We start from the raw sequence: 20,360 nt of genomic DNA, 5'->3' as shown, positions 1-20,360 counted from the left end.
TCCATGTGATCTCCATTTCTATGTTTCCACTCCCCATCTAGCTGTCCTCTTAGTTCGCTTTTGTTTTAGGTGTGGTTGTCAATAACTATGAGTTTGCTGTCCTTTCACTGTTCATATTTTTTATCTTCTTTTTCTTAGGTAAGTCCCTTTAACATTTCATATAATAAGGGCCTGGTGATGATGAACTCCTTGAACTTGACCTTATCTGAGAAGCACTTTATCTGTCCTTCCATTCTAAATGAAAGCTTTGCTGGATAGAGCAATCTTGGACGTAGTTCCTTGCCTTTCATGACCTGGAATACTTCCTTCTAGCCCCTTCTTGCATGCAAGGTCTCTTTGGAGAAATCAGCTGACAGTCTGATGGGAACTCCTTTATAGGTGACTGTCTCCTTATCTCTTGCTGCTTCTAGAATTCTCTCCTTCATTTTCATCTTGGCTAATGTAATTATGATGTGCCTTGGTGTGTTCCTTCTTGGGTCCAACTTCTTTGGGACTTTCTGGATTTCCTGGAAAACTATTTCCTTTGCCAGACTCGGGAAGTTCTCCTTTATTATTTATTCAAATAAGTGTTCCACTCGTGGTTGTTCCTCTTCCCCTTCTGGTACCTTCTATAATTTGGTTGTTGGAATGTTTAAAGATGTCCTGGAGGTTCCTAAACCTCTCCTCATTTATTTGAATTCCTGTTTCTTCATTCTTTTCTGTTGGTTGTTTCTTTTTTCCTTCTGGTCCACTCCCTTCATTTGAGTCACAGTTTCCTTTCCATCACTATTGGTTTCCTGTGCATTTCCCTTCATTTCAATCAGTTTAACCTTCATATGTTCCTCTAATTTGTGGCTAAAATGAACCAATCCTATGAGCATCCTGATCACCAGTATTTTGAACTGTGCATCTGAAAGGTTGGCTATTTCTTGGTCACTTAGAATTATAGACTCTCAGGCTTTGAGCTTTTCTTGAGTCATAATGTTTGGTCTGTTCATACCTGTTATGTATGAGGGGAAGAGCCTTAGGCGTTCACCAGGGTGGGACAACCCAGTCTCTGGGTTGTGACACTGTATGTGGGGGTGGGGTCAAAGAGGGGGAAAAATGGTGCTTTGCTCCACTCTGCTTTCTCTCAGATTTCTGTCCTCTCTGCGGCTTCCCACAAGCAAATTGGGCCCGTCTGGTGCTGATTCCGGGTGTGTGGGCCTGTGTACTCTCCAGGACCCTGTGGGTCTCTCCAATGAACTCTCTGTGAGCCTGGGAACCTCTCCCAGCCCCTCAACCCTGAGAAAGTATTTCCAGGTGGTGCTTTCAGGCTCTAATTCCCATCACTGGGGCCCTAGCCTGAGCTGTCTGTCTCACTGTTCGCTCCTTCACTTGGTTTATCTGCACGCGAATGTGTGGCCACAGTCAGTCAACCACCTTGTACCCTCACTGGGTCTGCCTATGGCCAGCCCACGCCTGGGATCCACCAACCACCTCCGCCTCCACTCCTGGTTGGTCGGACCCAATGATCTTTCCTGCCTGACCCCACTCCACTGCTGCCTCCACCCCTCTTACTGGTTTGGCTGAGTGGTTCATTGTTGGATTTCCATACAGTTCAATTTTCACTGTTTTGGCTGTGTTTTTGTCTCTAAAACTTTGCTGTCTTTAAATATAGTTGTGGGAGGGGGCACAGTGTTTCCACCTACACCTCCATCTTGGCCGGAAGTCAAGAAATACTTTTTTGACAGAGACTTAATGTTTAAAAAAAAATAAACAGCTCCAGAAAAAGAGCTAAGTGAATTGGAGATAAGCAATCTACCAGATGGAGAGTTCAAAACACTGGTTATATGGATGCTCAAGGAACTTAGTGAGGACCTAAGCAGCATAAAAAACACCGAGTCAGAAATGAAGGATATACTAATTGAAATAAAGAACAATTTACAAGGAAAGAACAGTAGAATGGATGAGGGTGAGAATCAATCTTTTCATTTGAGACATAAGAAAGCAAACAAACAAACAAACAAACAACTGATCAGAACAAGAAAAAAAAAAACTCCAAAAAAATGATGGTACTATACACAGTCTCTGGGACAACACCAAGAGGTCTAATATTTTCATCATAGGGGTGCCAGAAAAAAAGAAAAGGCAAAAAAAAATGGAAATCTAGTTGAAAAAAATAATGAAAGAAAACTTTCCTAATTTGGTGAAGGAAATACACATGCAAGTTCAGGAAGAGAGTCCCAATCAATTTCAACCCAAGGAGGAATACAACAAGGCACATCATAATGAAAATGCAAAAGTTTAAAGATAAAGAGAGAATTTTACAAGCAACAACAGAAAAACAGAGAGTTATCCAAAGGAGAATTCCCATAAGACTGTCAGCTGATTTCTCCAAAGAAACTTTGCAGGTGAAAAGGGACTGGCAAGAAGTATGCAAAGTGCTGAAAACCATGGACCTATAACCTAGATTACTCAATCCAGCAAAGCTATCATTCAGAATGGAAGGGCAGATAAAATGCTTCCCAGAGAAGGTAAAGCTAGAGGAATTTATCATCATCAAGCCATTATTACATGAAATGTTAAAGGGACTTATTTAAGAAAAAGAGGAAGATCAAAACTATGAACATTAAAATGACAACAAACTCACAGCTATCAACAACTGAATCTAAAAAACAAACTAAGCAAATAACCAAAATCATAGAGATGGAGATCATTTGGAGGGTTATTGGCTGGGAGGCAAAATGTGGAGAAAGGAAGAAATGGTGCAGAGAGCAAGAAGCATAATTAGAATGAAGAAAATAGATAGAGGTTTTTGGGTTTTGGAGTTTGATCTCAAGATTGAGGAGTAGTGGAGGCAGTGAACACCAAGATACCTGCTGGAAGAGAAAACCCAACAACAAAGAAACCAACAACAGAAGAAGTTGAAGGAAGGAGTGAAAACCACACTAACCTCAATCCAGGACCTATCTTGAAATACAACTAAATAGTGGAGAAATTACCCAGAACAAACAACTGAACACAGCAAGAGAGAATCCTGGAAACCTTGTACACATGGAAGAACCAGCTTCAACACAACTTGGCCTCACCACCACAACAACATACAAGAGGTGGTTGTCAGAGTGACCCTTAGTTAACGAGCTGGTGGGAAGGACCCACCAAATAAAGACCCCAAAACAATAAAAAACCAAAGACAAACACAGAGCCAACTTAAATGACAGCCCAAGACAAGTGAGCTCAGGAGATCAAGGAGACTGCGCCACTGAATTTCACAAGTATTCTACCAAAGAAGTTGACACCATAAACCCAGGGAGTCAGAACAGATCAATTTAAGAAGCCGAGGCTAACAAGAAGAGTCTCATAAACAATGAGAAGACAAAGAAACAATCCCCAAATGAAAGGAAGGGAGGAAGCCTCTGAAAGAATGCTAAATGAACTAGAGGCAAGTGAACTACTAGATATTGAATTCAAAGCAATGGTTGTCAGGAAGCTCAATGAGCTCACAATGAACTACCAAAAACTACAGGGTAACTACAATGAACTCACTGCAAACTATATCAATATGAAAAATAAAGTAGAAATTATCAACAAAGGCCAAGAGGAAATAAAAAATACAATTTCTGAATTGAAGAACACAGTAGAAGGAATAAAAAGCAGGATTGATGAAGCAGAAGATTGCATCAGTGAGCTGGAGGACAAAGTAAAAAAAAAACACCCAAAACAAGCAAGAAAAAGAAAAGCGGCTCAGAAACTATGAAGAGGGAATAAGAGAAAAGCAAAACAATATGAAAAGCAATAATATACATATAATAGGGATACCAGAAAGAGGAGAAGAAGAGCAAGGGACAGAAAAACTATTTGAAAAAGTAATGATGGAAAACTTCACTAATTTCATGAGAGAAAAAGTCACACAAATCCAAGAAACAGAGAGTCCCAATCAAGAGGAACCCAAAGAGGCTCACTTTGAGACACATCATAATTAAAATGGCAAAATTCCAAGACTAAGAGAGAACCTTAAAGGCAGCAAGGGAGAAGCAAGAAGTAACATACAAGGGAGCCCCAATAAGGTTAGCTGCTGAATTCCCACTGGAAACGCTCCAAGCCAGAAGAGAATGGCAAGAAATATTCCAAGTAATGAGAACCAGAGGCCTTCAAATAAGGCTACTTTACCCAGCAAGGCTCTCAATCAAGACAGAAGGCCAAATAAGGAGCTTTCAGACAAAACAAGTATAAAAGAATATACCTCCACCAAACCAGCTCTGCAAGAGATGCTAAATAAAGGGGCTGCTTTAAGGAAACGAAGGAAAAGAGAGAAAGAGAGATGGGAACAAAGGTACAAAAATGGCAGTGAATAAGTACCTATCAATAATAACCTTAAATGTAAATGGATTAAATGCTCCAATCAAAAGATATAGAATAGTTGAGTAGATAAGGAAGCATCACCCACACATATGGTGCCAACAAGAGACCCTCCTCAGGACGAAAGACCTAAACAGACTTAAAGTGAAGTGCTGGAAATAAATTTTCCAAGCAAGTGTACAAGAAAAAAAGCCGGGGTAGCAATTCTCATATCAGACAAAATAAACTTCAAAAAAAGGGCCATAAGGAGAGACCCAGAAAATCACTTCTTAATACTCAACGGAAAAATCCATCAAGAATACATAAACATTTAAATATATATGCACCCAACATAGGAGCACACAAATACATAAAGAAAATCTTAGCCCTGGCTGGTGTAGGTCAGAGGATTGACTGCCGGCCTGTGAACGAAAGGATCATGGTTTGGTTCCCAGTCAGGGCACATGCCTGGGTTGCAGGCCAGTTCCCAGAAGAAGACCCATAAGAGGCAAACATACATTGATATTTCTTTCACTCTCTCCTTCCCTTCCCCTCTAAAGATAAATAAATAAAATCTTAAAAAGAAAAAGAAAATCTTAGAGGACTTCAAGAAAGATATTGACAGCAACACAATTATAGTAGGGTTTTTAAACACCCCACTGTCAAAAATCGACAGATCTTCCAAACAAAATATCAACAAAGATATTGTGGCATTGAACAATGCCCTAGATGAAATGGACTTAACTGATATATAGAGAGCCCTCATCCCAAAGAAACTAAATATACATTCTTTTCAAATGCACATGGAACATATTCAAAGATAGACCACATGATAGGACACAAAATGAGTCTCAACAAATTCAGGAAAACTAAAATCATACCAAGCATTTTCTCCAATCACAATGGACTAAAATTGGAAACCAACCCCAAAGGAAAAAACCCAAAATATCCAAAATCATGGAGACTGAATGGTATGCTATTAAGCAATGAATGGCTCAAGAATGAAATTGGGGAAGAAATCAAAAAGTCTTTGGAAACAAATGAAAATGAAGTCAGAACAACCCAAAGCTTATGGGACACATCAAAGGCAGTCCTGAGAGGGAAGTTCATAGCAATACAGGCTTACCTAAAGAAGATAGAAACATTTCAAACAAACAACATAACCCTATGCCTGCAAGAACTTGAGGAACAACAACAAAGACAGCCCAGAGCAAGTAGAAGAAAGGAAATAACCAAGATCAGAATTAAATGACAAAGAGACTAAAAGCACAATTCTAAGGATCAATGAATCCAGGAGTTGGTTTTTTGAAAAGATAAACAAAATAGCCAAGCCTTTAACTGGGCTCATTAAGAAAAGAAGAAAGAGGACCCAAATAAACACAATAAGAAATGAAAGAAGAGAAATTACAACTGATAACACAGAAATAGAAGGGACTGTAAGAAATTACTATGCAGAATTGTATGCCAAGAAATTTGAAAACCTAGGTGAAATGGACACATTTCTAGAAAAATATAATCTTCCAAAACTCAACGAAAAAGAAACAGAAAACCTGAATAGACCAATAACAGAGCAATAAGCAGTAACAGACCAATTACTGCTTTTGAAGCAGTAATCAAAAAACTCCCATCACACAAAAGCCCTGGACCAGATGGTTTCACAGGAGAATTCTACAAAGCTTTTAAGGAAGAGCTAACCCTTATTCTTCACAGACTATTCCAAAAAATCCAAAATGATGGAAAACTTTCAAACTTTTTTTGTGAAGCCAGCATCATCCTAATTCCAAAGCCAGATACAGACACAACAAAGAAAGAAAACTTCAGGCCAATATCGCTGATGAACATAGATGCTAAAATCCTCAATAAAATATTGGCAAATCGCATCCAACAATGCATCAAAAAGATCATACACCATGACCAAGTGGGATTTATCCCAGGGATACAAGGATGGTTCAATATTTGCAAATCAGTAAATGTAATACACCACATAAACAAAAGCAAGGACAAAAACCACATGATCATATCAATAGATGCGGAAAAAGCTTCTGATAAGGTACAACACCCATTTATGATAAAGGCACTCAGAAAAATGGTAATAGAGGGCGCATTCCTCAATAGAATAAAGGCCATATATGAGAGTCCTACAGCCAACATCATACTCAATGGGGAAAAACTAAAAGCTTTTTCATTAAGATCAGGAACAAGACAAGGTTGTCCACTTTCACCACTTCTATTCAATATAGTATTGGAAATTTTAGCCACAGCAATCAGACAAGAAAAGGAAATAAAAGGCATCCAAATTGGAAAGGAGGAAACAAAACTGTCATTGTTTGCAGATGCCATGATAGTGTACATGGAAAATCCTATAGCCTCTACCCAAAAACTGCTCAAACTAATAAATAAATTTGGCAAAACAGTGGGATACAAAGTCAATAACCAGAAATCAAAGGCATGTTTGTATACTAACAATGAATTAACAGAAACAGAAATCAAGAAAAAAATCCCATTCGATATAGCAAAAACAGAAATAAAATATCTGGGAACAAACCTAACCAAGGAGGTAAAAGACCTGTATGTAGAAAATTACACAACACTGAAGAAAGAAATCAAGGAGGACACACACAAATGGAAACATATACCGTGTTCATGGATTGGAAGAATTAACATCATCAAAATGTCCATACTACCCAAAGCAAGTTACAAATTCAATGCAATACCTATTAAAGTACCAATGGCATATTTCACAGACATAGAACAAACACTTCAAAAATTTATATGGAACCATAAAAGACCCTGAATAGCAGTTGCAATTTTGAGAAAGAAGAACAAAGTAGGAGGGATCACAATACCTGATATCAAACTGTATTACAAGGCCTCTGTAATCAAAACAGCATGGTACTGGCTTAAAAACAGGCACACAGACCAATGAAAGAGAACAGAGAGCCCAGAAATAAACCCAAATCTCTACAGTCAATTAATATTCGACAAAGGGGGCAGTAACATAAAATGGAGTAAAGATAGCCTCTTCAACAAATGGTGTTGAGAGAACTGGACAGCCACGTGCAAAAAAATGAAACTCCAGCACCAACTTACACTATACACCAAAATTAGTTCAAGGTGAATAAAAGAATTAAATATAAGCCATGCCACCATTAAAATCCTAGAGGAGAACATTGGCAGGAAAATCTCAGATATTGCACGCAGCAATAGTTTTACTGATATGTCCCCTAGAGCAAGGGACATAAAGGAAAAAATGAACAAATGGTATCTCATCAAAATTAAAAGCTTCTGCATGGCTAAGGAAAACAGTATCAAGATAAAAAGAGAAGCAACAGTTTGGGAAAACATTTGCCAATGATACCTCAGAAAAAGGTTTAATCTCCATAATATACTAAGAACTCACTCGACTCCACTCAAAGAAGATGAGCAACCCAATTAAAAAATGGGCAAAGGACTTGAACAGACATTTCTCCAAGGAGGACATACAGAGGATCCAGAGACACATGATAAGATGCCCGATATCGCTAGCTATCAGAGAGATGCACATTAAAACCACAAGGAGATACCGCTTTATACCAGTCAGAATGGCTATCATAAACAAAGAAACAAACAAGTGCTGGAGAGGTTGTGGGGAAAAGGGGACCCTAGTTCACTGTTGGTGGGATTGCAGACTGGTACAACCACTATGGAAAACAGTGTGGAACTTTCTACGAAAACTGAAAATGAACGTGCCTTTTGACCCAGCAATTCCACTATTAGGAGTATATCCTAAGAACCCTAAAACACCAATCCAAAAGAACCTATGCACCCCGATGTTCATAGCAGCACAATTTACAATAGCCAAGAGTTGGAAGCAACCTGGATGCCCATTTGTAAATGAATGGATCAAAAAGCTATGGTACATTTACACAATGAAATTCTATGCTGCAGAAAGGAAGAAGGAGCTCCTACCTTTTCCAACATCATGGATGGAACTCGAGAGCATTACGTTGAGCAAAATAAGCCAGGCGGTGAAAGACAAATACCATATGATCTCACCTTTAACAGGAATCTAAACAACAAAACAAAGAAACAAGCAAAATATGACCAATGACACTCAAATATGGAACAGGCTGACAGGGTCCAGAGGGGAGAGTGGAGAGAATCATAGGGGAAAAGGGGAGGGACTCACATGAATAAGTATAAAGGACACATGGACAATAATTAAGGTGGGGGCAGAAATGGGAGGGAGGTGGGGAGCACTGGGGAGGCAGGATTGGGAATATAAGACAGAAAACTGTACTTCAAGAATAATTAAATAAAAATAGATATAAAAAATAAATACAAGAGACTTAAAACACATATCAATATATGGACACAAAACACAATATGTAGGGTTTGGATTCTCGTTAGCAAATAAACTGTAAATAAAGCTATGATTTGTTTTTGATAACTTTGATGATATTAACCAAATTTTTTAGATGTGGTGATGATGTGGCTTTGTTTTTAAGAAAAGTTATACTACCTTGGCCAGGCCACTGTGTTGGGTGGAGAATCCTCCCTTACACCAAAAGGTTATGGTTTAAATTTCTGGCATGTATCTAAATTTCAGGTTTAATCCCTGATTGGGCCGCATGTGAGAGGCAACTGATGTATGTTTCTCTCACATCAATGTTTCTCTCTTTATCCCCACCTAAAATCAATAAACATATACTTGTGTGAGAATTTAAAAATGAAAAATGAGACCATATCTTATAGCGATACAAACTGAAGAATTTACAGACTAAAACAATACAGTGGCGGGGGTTTGCTTCAAACTGATACGTTTAGGAAAGACATAATTGGTAGCAGTATAGATGCAACAAGATTGGCTGTGTGTTGATAATTGCTGAAACTAGGTGATGGGTATGTAGGGGTTTATTATACTATTCATTCCGCTTTTGTATATGTTTGAACTTTTCCATAATAAAATATTTTAAGTACACCTGTGTTAATTTTCCATTTATATGTGACAAATTACCACAAAACAGCACATATATTATCTCATCGTTTCTGTGGGTTACAAATGAAGGCATGGCTTAACTGTGTTCCCATTTAGGGTCTCTCGGGACTGCACTCAGTGGTCAGCCAGGCCATATTCTCATCTGGAAGCTCTGGGGGAAATCTGCTTCCAGGGTCAGTTGGGTTGTTGCAGAATTTCTTTTCCTGGGAGCATTTCTAACCACTTCCTGTTAGATACTGCTAGATTAGGATAAATTTTTTGCTCAAATTCACCCTTAAATTATACACACACACGCACGTGTGTGTGTGTGCATATATTATAACCATGTCAGGGATGCAGCTTTTTGCTGGCTGTTGGCTAGAGGACATTCTCTGGTCCCACAGACTACTGACAGCAGTTCCTTGCCACCCAAGGTGGATGACCTCAACACAGATGCTTGCTTTTTCAAGGCTAAGAAAGAAATCTCTCTCACTTCAACCTGCTAAATATTTTATAGTGTAACATAATCACAGGAGTGACATTCCATCACCTTTGCCTCTTATTAGTTAGAAGCAAATCACACTTAAGGGAAGGAGACTTTATAAGGATGTGACTCATTGGGGATCACTATAGGCTGTGGCTACCACAATGTATGATAAAAAAGAATACATGCTTTCTTATATTAAATTCATACATTTTCTTATGAAGAAATGATGCATATTCAAGACAGCCAAAATATATTAACATAGCTCCCTGAAAACTAGTTATTATATGAAAATATGCACATTTTAAGCAATTAACACATCTGACATCAAAGAATGTTCTGTTTAACATTATAAGCTAACCTGGTAAGCTTTAAATCTGTAGAAAATTTTGTAAAAGTTGTTGAATTTCTTGTACTATAATTAACAAAATGCACACAAGTACCAAAAAAAGTAGTTTTGAGAAATTTAAAATATATCAAATGCTATTGAATGGACTATGAATATATTGTCTTAACAAAACTTAGAGGATTCTCTTAGATTAAAAAAAGATTAAGCATCCTAAAAAGGAGCAAAAAGGAAAAAAATCAAAGATTAACCATTTATCTTAACTTGATTGCATGTGCAAAGACCCTATTTCCAAATAAGGTCATGTTTTACGAGCATCTGGAGATAGGGCTTGAACATATCTTTCGGGGAGACAACAGAATTCATCTGGCAACCCCTTCTTTCCTACATCCACCCCATGAACTCCTCACAGAACACCATTTCTATGTTGCAGGGTCCAGTGACCAAGATCAGAGTTCTGTTTAAAGTGGAGCTCTGGCTGGTGTAGCTCAGTGGACTGAGCGCGGGTCTGTGAACCAGATGATCACGGTTCGATTCCCAGTCAGGGCACATGCCTGGGTTGCAGACCAGTTCCCTGCAGGCCAACTCCCAGCAGGGGACGCATGAAAGGCAACCATACATTGATGTTTCTCTCCCTCTCTCCTTCCCCTCTAAAGATAAATAAATAAATAAATAAATAAATAAAATTTTAAAGTGAATTTGATCACTTACCAAAGAGCAGGGGTTTTTAACATCATTTTTTTGTTTTAAAAGTAATGCTCATTAATAAAGTGAGGTAATAGAAAAGTACATAAGGTGAAACATAAATATCTCCTATAATCTCAATCAAACCCCCCTGTGGTGTGAGCACTCTTAATATACAGTTTGGTACATAACTTCCAGAATTATATAAAGATAGATAGATAGATACATACATACATACATACAGTTATAGATATAACAATCTCTGGAGCTTCTGAAGTCTGAATCCTTGTTTTGTTTTGTTTTTAAATTTTTTATTTACTTATTTTTAGAGAGAGGGAAAGGAAGAGAGAAAGAGGGAAAGGAACCTTGACGTGCAAGAGATCCCTTGCCTCTCTCACACCCCCAAGTGGGGACCTGGCCTGCATTCGGTTCACAGGCCAGCACCCAATCCACTGAGCCACACCAGCCAGGGCAGATATGCCTTTTTTCCACCTGATTTTTAATTTACTTTAAATTAAATTTATTGGAATGACCTTAATTAATAAGATTATGTAGGTTTCAAATGTACAATTCTATGATACATCATCTGTATAACATATTGTGTGTACAACACCCAAAGTCAAATCTTCTATTGATTTGACCCCCTCTACCCCTTACTGCTCCCCCAAACCCCTTCCCTCTGGTAACTACCATACTGAGACATGCCTTTGACATTTATATTCTATTTTGTGCAATATACTATAATAGATTTTATATATAGAAAATAAAATTTGTATTATATTTCACTTTTATATAGTTGAAATACAATAAAAATCAAGATGACAGCTCGATATCCACACTGAGGAGTCAAATAACTGATGTAAAAATTATTATGACCCAGAATATTGATAAAATACTGGAAAGTGAAGAAAAATTGAATATCTTCACTGACAGAACAGATGATCTCCAAACAACTGTAAGTGATGCACACCTGTCTTGATCTACAAACATTATCTATTCTAAACATAAAATTAATGCTCTTGAGACAAACTGCCTAAAGCATGGATTCTGTGAGATAATCCTGTGTCACTACATTATGGCTTTATCAAGAAATTATTGGAGCCCTGACCCATACATGTATCTCAGTTTGTTGGATGCCAGTCTGCAAAGCAAAAGGTCACCAGTTCGATTCCCAGTCAGAGCACATGCCTAGGTCACGGGTTCAGTCCCTGGTTGGGGCATGCGAGGGGCAACAAATTGATATTTCTCTCCCTGTCTTTCTTCCTCCCTACTCTTCTATCTAAAAACAAATTTACAAAAAGTTTTTTTAATTATTGGGACACGAGTAAAATATCAAAAGAATAATTATAATACAATACAACTTTTTGGAATTAATCAAACTTTTAAATAATTATTGTATTTATTGGTGTGATGTTGGTTAATAAAATTATTTAGGTTTCAGGGGTACAATTTTATAACACATCTTCTGTATGTTGTGCCATGTGTTTACTGCCTGAAGTCAAGACTTCTTGCATCACCATTTATTCCCCTTTTACTCCCTCCTACCTCCCTCCACCCTCCTTTCTCTCTGGTAATCACCATACTGTTGTCTGTGTCTATAAGAGTTTTTTTTATTTTGTTTGTGTTTTGTTTCTTAATCCATTAACTTTTTCACTCAACCCTCACCACCTCCTATCTGTTCTCTGTAGCTATAGAAAAGCTTATTCATAGACCAAAAAAGATCTTTTGGAAATTAAAAAAGTAGTAAAAAGATTAAATTCAGTGGTACCATTGTACTATAAAGTTGAGATATTCTCTCAGAAAGTAGAGAAAAAAAGATAAGAGAATCAGTCTAAGAGGTCCAACATATGAGTAACAGGAGTTTCAGAAAAAGAAAATGAAGGAATCAGAGGGGACAAAGTCAAAGTAATATGAAAAAGTCTTAGATCTAAATAACAAAGTTTCCAGATTCAATGTACAAAAACAAGGACCACTGCAGGGCATGTAATCTTGAAATTATAGAACACCAGAAAAGAGGATTCTAAAGGCTTTCAGAGGGGGAAAACAAAAACTTGGCAATTAGAATAGTATCAGATTTCCCAATAGCAATAGATGGGTGTTTCAAAAAATGGAGGGATATTTTTAAAATTCTGAGACAAAATGATTTCCACACTAGATTTCTATACCCAACAAATGACCAACTTCACTGTAAGCATATAATAATGATATTTCTAGGCATATAGGTTCTCAAAAATGTATCTCCCACTCACCCTTTCTAAGGAAATCTTGACAAATATTTTTCACCAATAGGAGGAAATAAATCAAGAAAGGGAAAGGTGAGATTGAAAAAACAGATGGCCCAAAACAAGAGATGGGCATTCTCAGGATATTGATGAAGATCCCAAGATTAAAGCTATATGGTAAACCTAGAGCCCAACCAAGCCAGACTGGATCAGGTCAAAATGCTCTGAGATGAACTTCTTTGAGATAAAACAGGAGGATCCAAACACAGGAGAAATCGAAGGAAGGCTATTTTTCAGCTCCTTTGGAGAGTCTGGGAATGAATTACTGGTTGGTAGATTAAAAAACTAACAATTAAAATGATTTTGTTTAACAGTCTACAAATGATTAGCTCTAGAGAAACTGAAAAGTTATACATTAAAGTCAACATAATCAAATACACTCCATGGCTTAGCAAATATTTACAATGTTTTAGTTAAACAAAAAGAGTATAGAAAAGAAAGGAAAGGTGTATGTATGCTTGGGGGTAGGGGAAGGAGTTTAGAGGTATAATAGTAATTATATCCTCTTTTCCATAGTTGAAAAGTAAAAAATCAAGAAATGTATATGTATGCTCTTTAGTAATGCAGAGAAAAACACCAGGAAAAAAATAATCAGCTAAATGAGATACATTCAAAAAATATTTACTAAGCACACCACTATTATGTCAGACATGTTCTAGGTCAAGGTTTTTCAACCTTGGCACATTCTGTACTGGGTAATTACTTGGGGGGTGGAGGTGGGTATGTGAGTAGGGGGACTGTCGTATATACATCTCTGGCTTCTACCCATTAGATGCCAGTAGCACCTCCTCCATTCATGACAATCAAAATGTCTCCAGACATTGTTAAATGTCCTGGGAGAACACAGTCACTCCTAGTTGAGAACCACTGTTCCAGGTAATAGGGATATAGCAACAAATAAAACACCTGAACAAAAGATCTGAAAGTGATTACTTCTAAAAATAGAATCGGGGTGGGAAGGAGCAGGGCTGGAGAATGATGTTTCTACTCACAAGCCTTGTAGAATTCTCACTTTTCAAACTATGTATGCATATTACAGTAATAAAAGAGAAAACAAATAATCTAAGAGAAGAATGTAAAATCTGCTTATACCTTACTTCTACACAAGGCAGTATAGAATCATGCAACTAGATCTCAATTCTAGCTGCACCCTTAGGCAAGTAACTTAAAACCTTTCAGGCTCATTTTTTTTCAGTGCTATAAAATAGGAACACTCCAAGATAATTATGAATATTGCATATTAATATGCAAAAACACATATAAAGTATGTCAATATAGTACCTGAGTGTAAAGCATTCAATAAATTACAATATCCCGGAAAGTAGAATAAATCACTCACTTTCATATGTTAGGTTCTTGGGAATTACCAACAGCATCTTTGTTCTATAAACCCAAGGCCCCCATATCTTGTCATACATTAGAGTCGTGAGGATATCTGAGTAGCATGTCAAGACCCATGCCATTTATCAGATGTACTGTAATCACATACTTTGACTTTGCTCTTGGAAAGTCACCCTATCACTAAAGTAAAGAAGCTGATCTGATGCATGAATAAAGTTGCAATTTTACTACTTATTCATGTGGCAATGACAGAAATCCATATAAGCACCAAGTAATTTACTTGTATCATGGTCACAGGAGAAAGTTATATGTTTAAAATGCAAAAGGTAGATCAAATGAAAACAATAAAACTTTGTGTAGTATAAAAAATAAAGATTTTACAATTTTGCATGACCTTGTTTTATTTCTCTCTACTGCTCCTCAAATTCTTTCAATAATATTTTGTATGCTATTAAAAGTGAGCTATTTTACTTGGGTTTAATTAGGTGAAACTTCTTGGTGTCATAAAGTACTTAAAATCCATCTCATTATTCATCAGAAATATTAATTATAGCCCTGGATGATGTGGCGCAGTGGGTTGAGTGCTGGCCCATAAGCCAAAATGTCATGCATTCAATTCCCAGTCAGGGCACATGCCTGAGTTGTGGGCCAGATTCCCAGCAGGGGGAACGCAAGAGGCAAACACATGTTGATGTTTCTCTCCCTCTCTTTCTACCTCCCTTCCATCTAAAAATAAATGAAATTTAAAAAAATATTAATTATAATGGCATAACTTATTTTTAATTATATTTTATTGATTATATTATTAAAGTTGTCCCAATTTTTCCCCCTTTGCACCCCTCCACCATGTGCCCTCTACTCCCTCAGTCAATCCCCCCACTATTGTTCATGTCCATGGGTTATGTGTATAAGTTCTTTGGCTACTCCATTTTCTATACCGTACTTTACATTCCATGACAAATAACTGCCTATTTGTACTTCTTAATCCCATCTCTTAACCCATTCTCCCCCTACCCTCTCCCATCTGGCAACCTTCTGGTAACTAATTTCTTTTCTCTTGCTTTTGAGTCTCTATCTTTAACTTCTCACCTTTTAATAATGATGAGCCTCTTTGTATTCATCATAATTGGGACTCTCTGCACTTCCTGGACTTGCATGTGTATTTCCTTCACCAAATTAGGAAAGTTTTCTTTCACTATTGTTTTAGATAGATTTCTAATTTCTTGCTCTTTCTCTTCTCCTTCTAGTACCCCTATGAGGCAAATATTAGATCTCTTCAAATTGTTCCAGATGCTGTTTATACTATCCTCATTTGATTTTTATTCTTTTTTCTTCTTGTTCTGTGTGGTTGTTTTTTGCTTCCTTATGTTTCAAATAATTGATTTGATTCTTGGCTTCATCCATTCTACTATTATTTCCCTGTAAATTATCCTTTTCAATCAGTGCATCCTTCATTTCTGACTGGGTCTTTTTTATGTTGCTGAGGTCCTCATTAAATACCTTGAGTACCCTTATAACCAGTGTTTTGAACTCTCCATCTGATAGATTGCTTATCTCCATTTCATTTAGCTCTTTTTCTAAAGTTTTGATCTGTTTCTTTCATTTGGGCCATGTCTCTTTGTCTCCTCATTTGGGCATCCTTCCTGTGTTTGTTTCTATGTATTAGGTAGGGCTGTTTTGACTGAGTCTTGGTAGTGTGCCCTAATGTAGTGGACCTGTTGGGTCCAGTGGCAACCTTCCACTATCACCCTAGCTGGGTACTCGAGGTGTCCCTCCATGTGGACTGAGTATACGCTCCTCTTGTAGTTAATACTTGGTTGCTGTTGGCAGATCAATGGAAGGGATTTGCCCAGGCTAGTCGAAAGCAAGGAGTGACTGTAATCACTGACCACCAACCTCCACCCTTCGTGGAGGATCAGCTGTGCAGCGCCAGGTTGGTGGTGCTCTGCTGTGGTCTGTAGCTGTCCACTGGGTGCACTGGCCCTGTTTTCCAGGTGGTACAAGCCAAGGTCAGCCCCCATCTGTGTTTTGCCCATAGCTCCTTGCCTGAGCTGTAAAGCAATCTGAGATGGCTGCTACTTGTGCTTGGCTTGGAGATTCCCAGGTGAAGCCAAGCTGTGATTCTTATCTGGCTGCAGCTGGGGCTCACAGAAGCCAGCTCTTGCTTGTTTGCTAGGACTTAGGAGCAAAGACCAGCCATTCTTATGGAAAAGCAACTTGGGTGGGCCTCTAAGTTGGGTGGGGTACAGCCTCTGTGGATCTCCAAGGTGGGTCACAGTGTTAGCTAGGTTGATGGAGTCTCAGGTATGGCACTAGCCCACCAATTTTGTGGGGGGAGGGCTCTGCAAAAGTACAATGGCCTCTGCTTACCTAGATGCCAGAACTTTTCAGTTCCTCCCCTTATACTATTGGTTCTCTTCAAGGTACTACCCCATACTGAAGTTCACAGGGAGTGAGTTTGAGTAGGTGAGTCGGTGTGTGGGTTTTTAAAGAGGAACAGCTTAGGGTTCCAGCAGCCTCCTCCACCGCCTCAATCCCTGTTGGTTTTCGTAGCCATAAGGTGTGGGAACTTATCTTCCTGGCACTGCAAAGGGGATTGCTGTTGGTCTGGGACTCCTCACTCCTGAGATATCCCTCCTGAATTTTTATCCATGTAGGCCTGGGGTCATCCTGTTACACGTCTGCACCCCTCCTCCCAGTCTGGATGGATGAGGTTTCTTCAATCCTATAGTTGTCACACTTCCATTCAGCTTGATTTCTGATACTCCTGAGTGATGGTTGTTTGTATTTTAGTTGTAATTTTGATGTGGTTATGAGAAGAGGTGAGCCATGTCTGCCTACATTGCCATCTTGACCAGAAGCCCCACAAAACTGATTCTTATATGGAGGTTTACAGTACATTCACTATCTTAGTTAGTCTGGGCTACTGTGTGACAGATGTTATTATCCACATTAAGAGAATTACTTAATCGTTTCACCCAACAAATACTAATTGAATCCCTGCTCTATTATCATGCACTGTTAGAAATATAGCAGTGAATGAAACAGACAAAAATCCCTGCCTTCGTAGCATTTACATTCTCAACAAACTACAAATAAGTATATTGTATATCATGTTAAATAAGTACTTAACATGAGTACTTATTTAAAGTAAATAGAGAAAAATAATATACTGAAGGGGAATAGGGCTTCTGGGATGGACATGGGGATATCAATTTTAAACACGGTTATAAGAGATAGTGGCATTTAAATAAAATCACAAAGTCAAGATGAGGAAACTGAGGCTCAAAGAGTTAGTAACTTGTTCAAAGTCACAAAATTAATACACCTAATAAAAGTATGTTTGAACACAATAAGGAAGTCACCTGGAGTCTTGGCATATCATTTTATAAAAGCTGCTTTGTTAAGCTCTATTGAGACTTTATGGGATTGGTCAAAACCAAACTAAATCTTCCTTTTAGATATCTCTAATTATTTAAGTGTGCCCATTAATCCAGAACTAAAAACATTAAATTTGTGTTTATTTTTATTTCAGGCCAAAGATTTCCAAAAAACAAAAAAGATTCTTAAGAGGATATGGTGGAAACACTTCAAAAAGATTATAATCATCACTGTGGCAATTCTCCTTTCAATCATCATCATTCTTTTAAGTACAAATATAATACCAACTTAATCCTTTTTCTGTCCATCCCCAATAGGTAACAATAAATTGTTACATGTAGAGTTCTGCAAGCAACAGTCATGAAAGCATTTTCTCCTGGTAGGAGGACTGGAGGAGGAGGGAACTGAAAGTATTACCTTGTCCCTTGAGTGCCCCTTGACTCATCATTGTACCCATTCCTTTTCTATAATCTCACTTGTTCTATTACACTGGTCTACTACTTCCCCAGTCTCCCTTTAAAAAGCACAAACCTGGAATCAGACTACCAAGGCTTAACTCTGTACTCTGCCACGTACCATCTAAGTGACTTTGAACAGTCGGTTAAACTGTACCCGTTCCCTCATCTGTAAAATGAAGCTATAACATCACTGCATAGTTTTATGTCTACCACAAAGCAAGTGCTAATTAAGTGTTAACTATTACTTAATAGGAAAAGATGATAGAATTAATGGCATTGATTAAATCTCTATAATTTTATCCTTACTCAGAAATGACCTTCTACTCAAATACCCTTAGAAATATGAGAATCTGAACATGAGTACAGTTCAGAGATACACATTTTTACCTCTTGTACAAAGTCTTTCATTTGAAATGGAAATTGAAACCATTGTGTTTTCTGTTAGTTATTTTCCTTGGGTAAAGATAAAAACTTATGAAGCTTATCATTTCCATAATAAATCACTGGTTTTGTCTTCCTATATTACCACCTTAGAGGCCTGTTTATATATATATATATTTTTTAAAGATTTTATCTATTTGTCTTTAGAGAGGAAGGGAAGGAGAGAAGGAGAGAAATATCAATGTATGGTTGCTTCTTGTGAGTCCCCTGCTGGAAACTGGCCTGCAACCCAAGCATGTGGCCTGACTGGGAATCGAACCGTGATCGTGTGGTTTGCAGGCCCGCGCTCAATCCACTGAGCTACACCAGCCAGGCCTATATTTTTTGAGATGATACACTAAGATTTCTAATAACCAAAACATTCAAATTCACTTTGCAGTTTGTAACAAAGTTTCATGAGTTCTATTCCCTAAGTGGGAACATGAGGTCTACAGTTCATTTTAAAAGTCATTTAGTGATACATGGGGAAGAATAAAAGACTAGAAAAGGACTTCCTGACTGCTAATTTATTTTAATTCTGATAATAATCAAATATCATAATTTTAAGTAGGCACCAGTTCCTTTAGCACAATATAATCTGTCTACTCACAAAATATTTTTTAAAGGTTTTATTTATCTTTAGAGGGGAAGGGAAGGAGAGAAATATTAATGTATGGTTGCCTCTCATGAGTCCCCTAGCTGGGAACTGGCCTGCAACCCAGACATGTGCCCTGACTGGGAATCGAACCGCAATCATGTGGTTCGCAGGCCTGCGCTCAATCCACTGAGCTACACCAGCCAGGGCTCACAAAATATTTTTAAAGGATGTTAAATGTTAAAAACTTTGTAGTTTCTGCAATTTATAATGGGTGGTGGGAATAGGTAATCTATTGAATATTTACTCTAATACAATGTACCAAGTGCTTTTGGGAGATGGGTATCATTTAATTTTACAATGACATGAAGAGGTAAAAACTATTAAGTTAGCATAATATAAAGCTCATAGAATAGGCTGGCACATAATAAGTACTATGAAAATGCTAGTTCATATTATCTTCATTGTACAGGTAATAGCCAAGTTAGTAATGAAAAAAATACAATAAAATTTATAAAAAAAGAAAATAGCAAAGTTAAATGACACATTCAAGATCACACAGCTAGAAAGCTGGTATTTTTACTGATTCAAGTAATGACTGTGGTATATGGCCATGGTGTCCATGTTTAATTAAGAATGTATTACCTGACCCCTTAATTGTGGGCCAGAGAAGACACACCAGTATATTTTGCTTACCAGGTTGGTAGGTTCTTTTGGACAGGAACTTATAGTAAGGACATGCCACGCATTTTGATACCATTATTTCTGAAACTCTGTAAAATGTGCCTTTTAATAATTATGTATGAAATATATTTATATTCTAGTTGCCACTGAATACTAGCATATTTGTTGCTAGAAGACATGGAACTTAAAGATCACCTAATCTAGCTCCATCCCCAATTTTACATATTATCATGCCAAGACGCAGAAGTCTAAAAATGGTAACGTGCCTCTGCAGGCTCCTCTTCACTTGCAGCATGTTGAAAGCACAGGCTATCATCCTGCTTCCAGGCAACAAGTTCACATTATGCTTGTTTCCTAGGTAGTCTTAGAGTTTAGGAGTTTTCAAGATGTCTTACATTTTTATGAACTGGCGACAGCTACCAGAAAGAA

General features: G+C 37.7%; 1 protein-coding gene across 1 annotated transcript in view; it reads left to right on the top strand.

Annotated features, from left to right (window-relative positions):
* The window catches only part of LOC118979568 (vesicle-associated membrane protein 8-like), a 42,563-nt gene extending 24,059 nt beyond the window's left edge, over nucleotides 1-18,504 (top strand). The window contains exons 3-4 of the mRNA XM_037035678.1: nucleotides 11,567-11,725; nucleotides 17,929-18,504. Coding sequence (XP_036891573.1) covers nucleotides 11,567-11,725; nucleotides 17,929-18,066 — 297 coding nt within the window. The 3' untranslated portion in view covers nucleotides 18,067-18,504. The remainder of the gene's footprint in view (nucleotides 1-11,566; nucleotides 11,726-17,928) is intronic.
* The last annotated feature ends 1,856 nt before the right edge of the window (nucleotides 18,505-20,360 follow it).

Source organism: Sturnira hondurensis, unplaced genomic scaffold, assembly GCF_014824575.4.
Source record: "Sturnira hondurensis isolate 20B ecotype Veracruz unplaced genomic scaffold, ASM1482457v3 Scaffold0022542, whole genome shotgun sequence".
Lineage (NCBI taxonomy): Eukaryota > Metazoa > Chordata > Mammalia > Chiroptera > Phyllostomidae > Sturnira > Sturnira hondurensis.
Note: the sequence above shows the minus strand (reverse complement) of the source record. Positions and strands in the feature narration are given on the sequence as shown.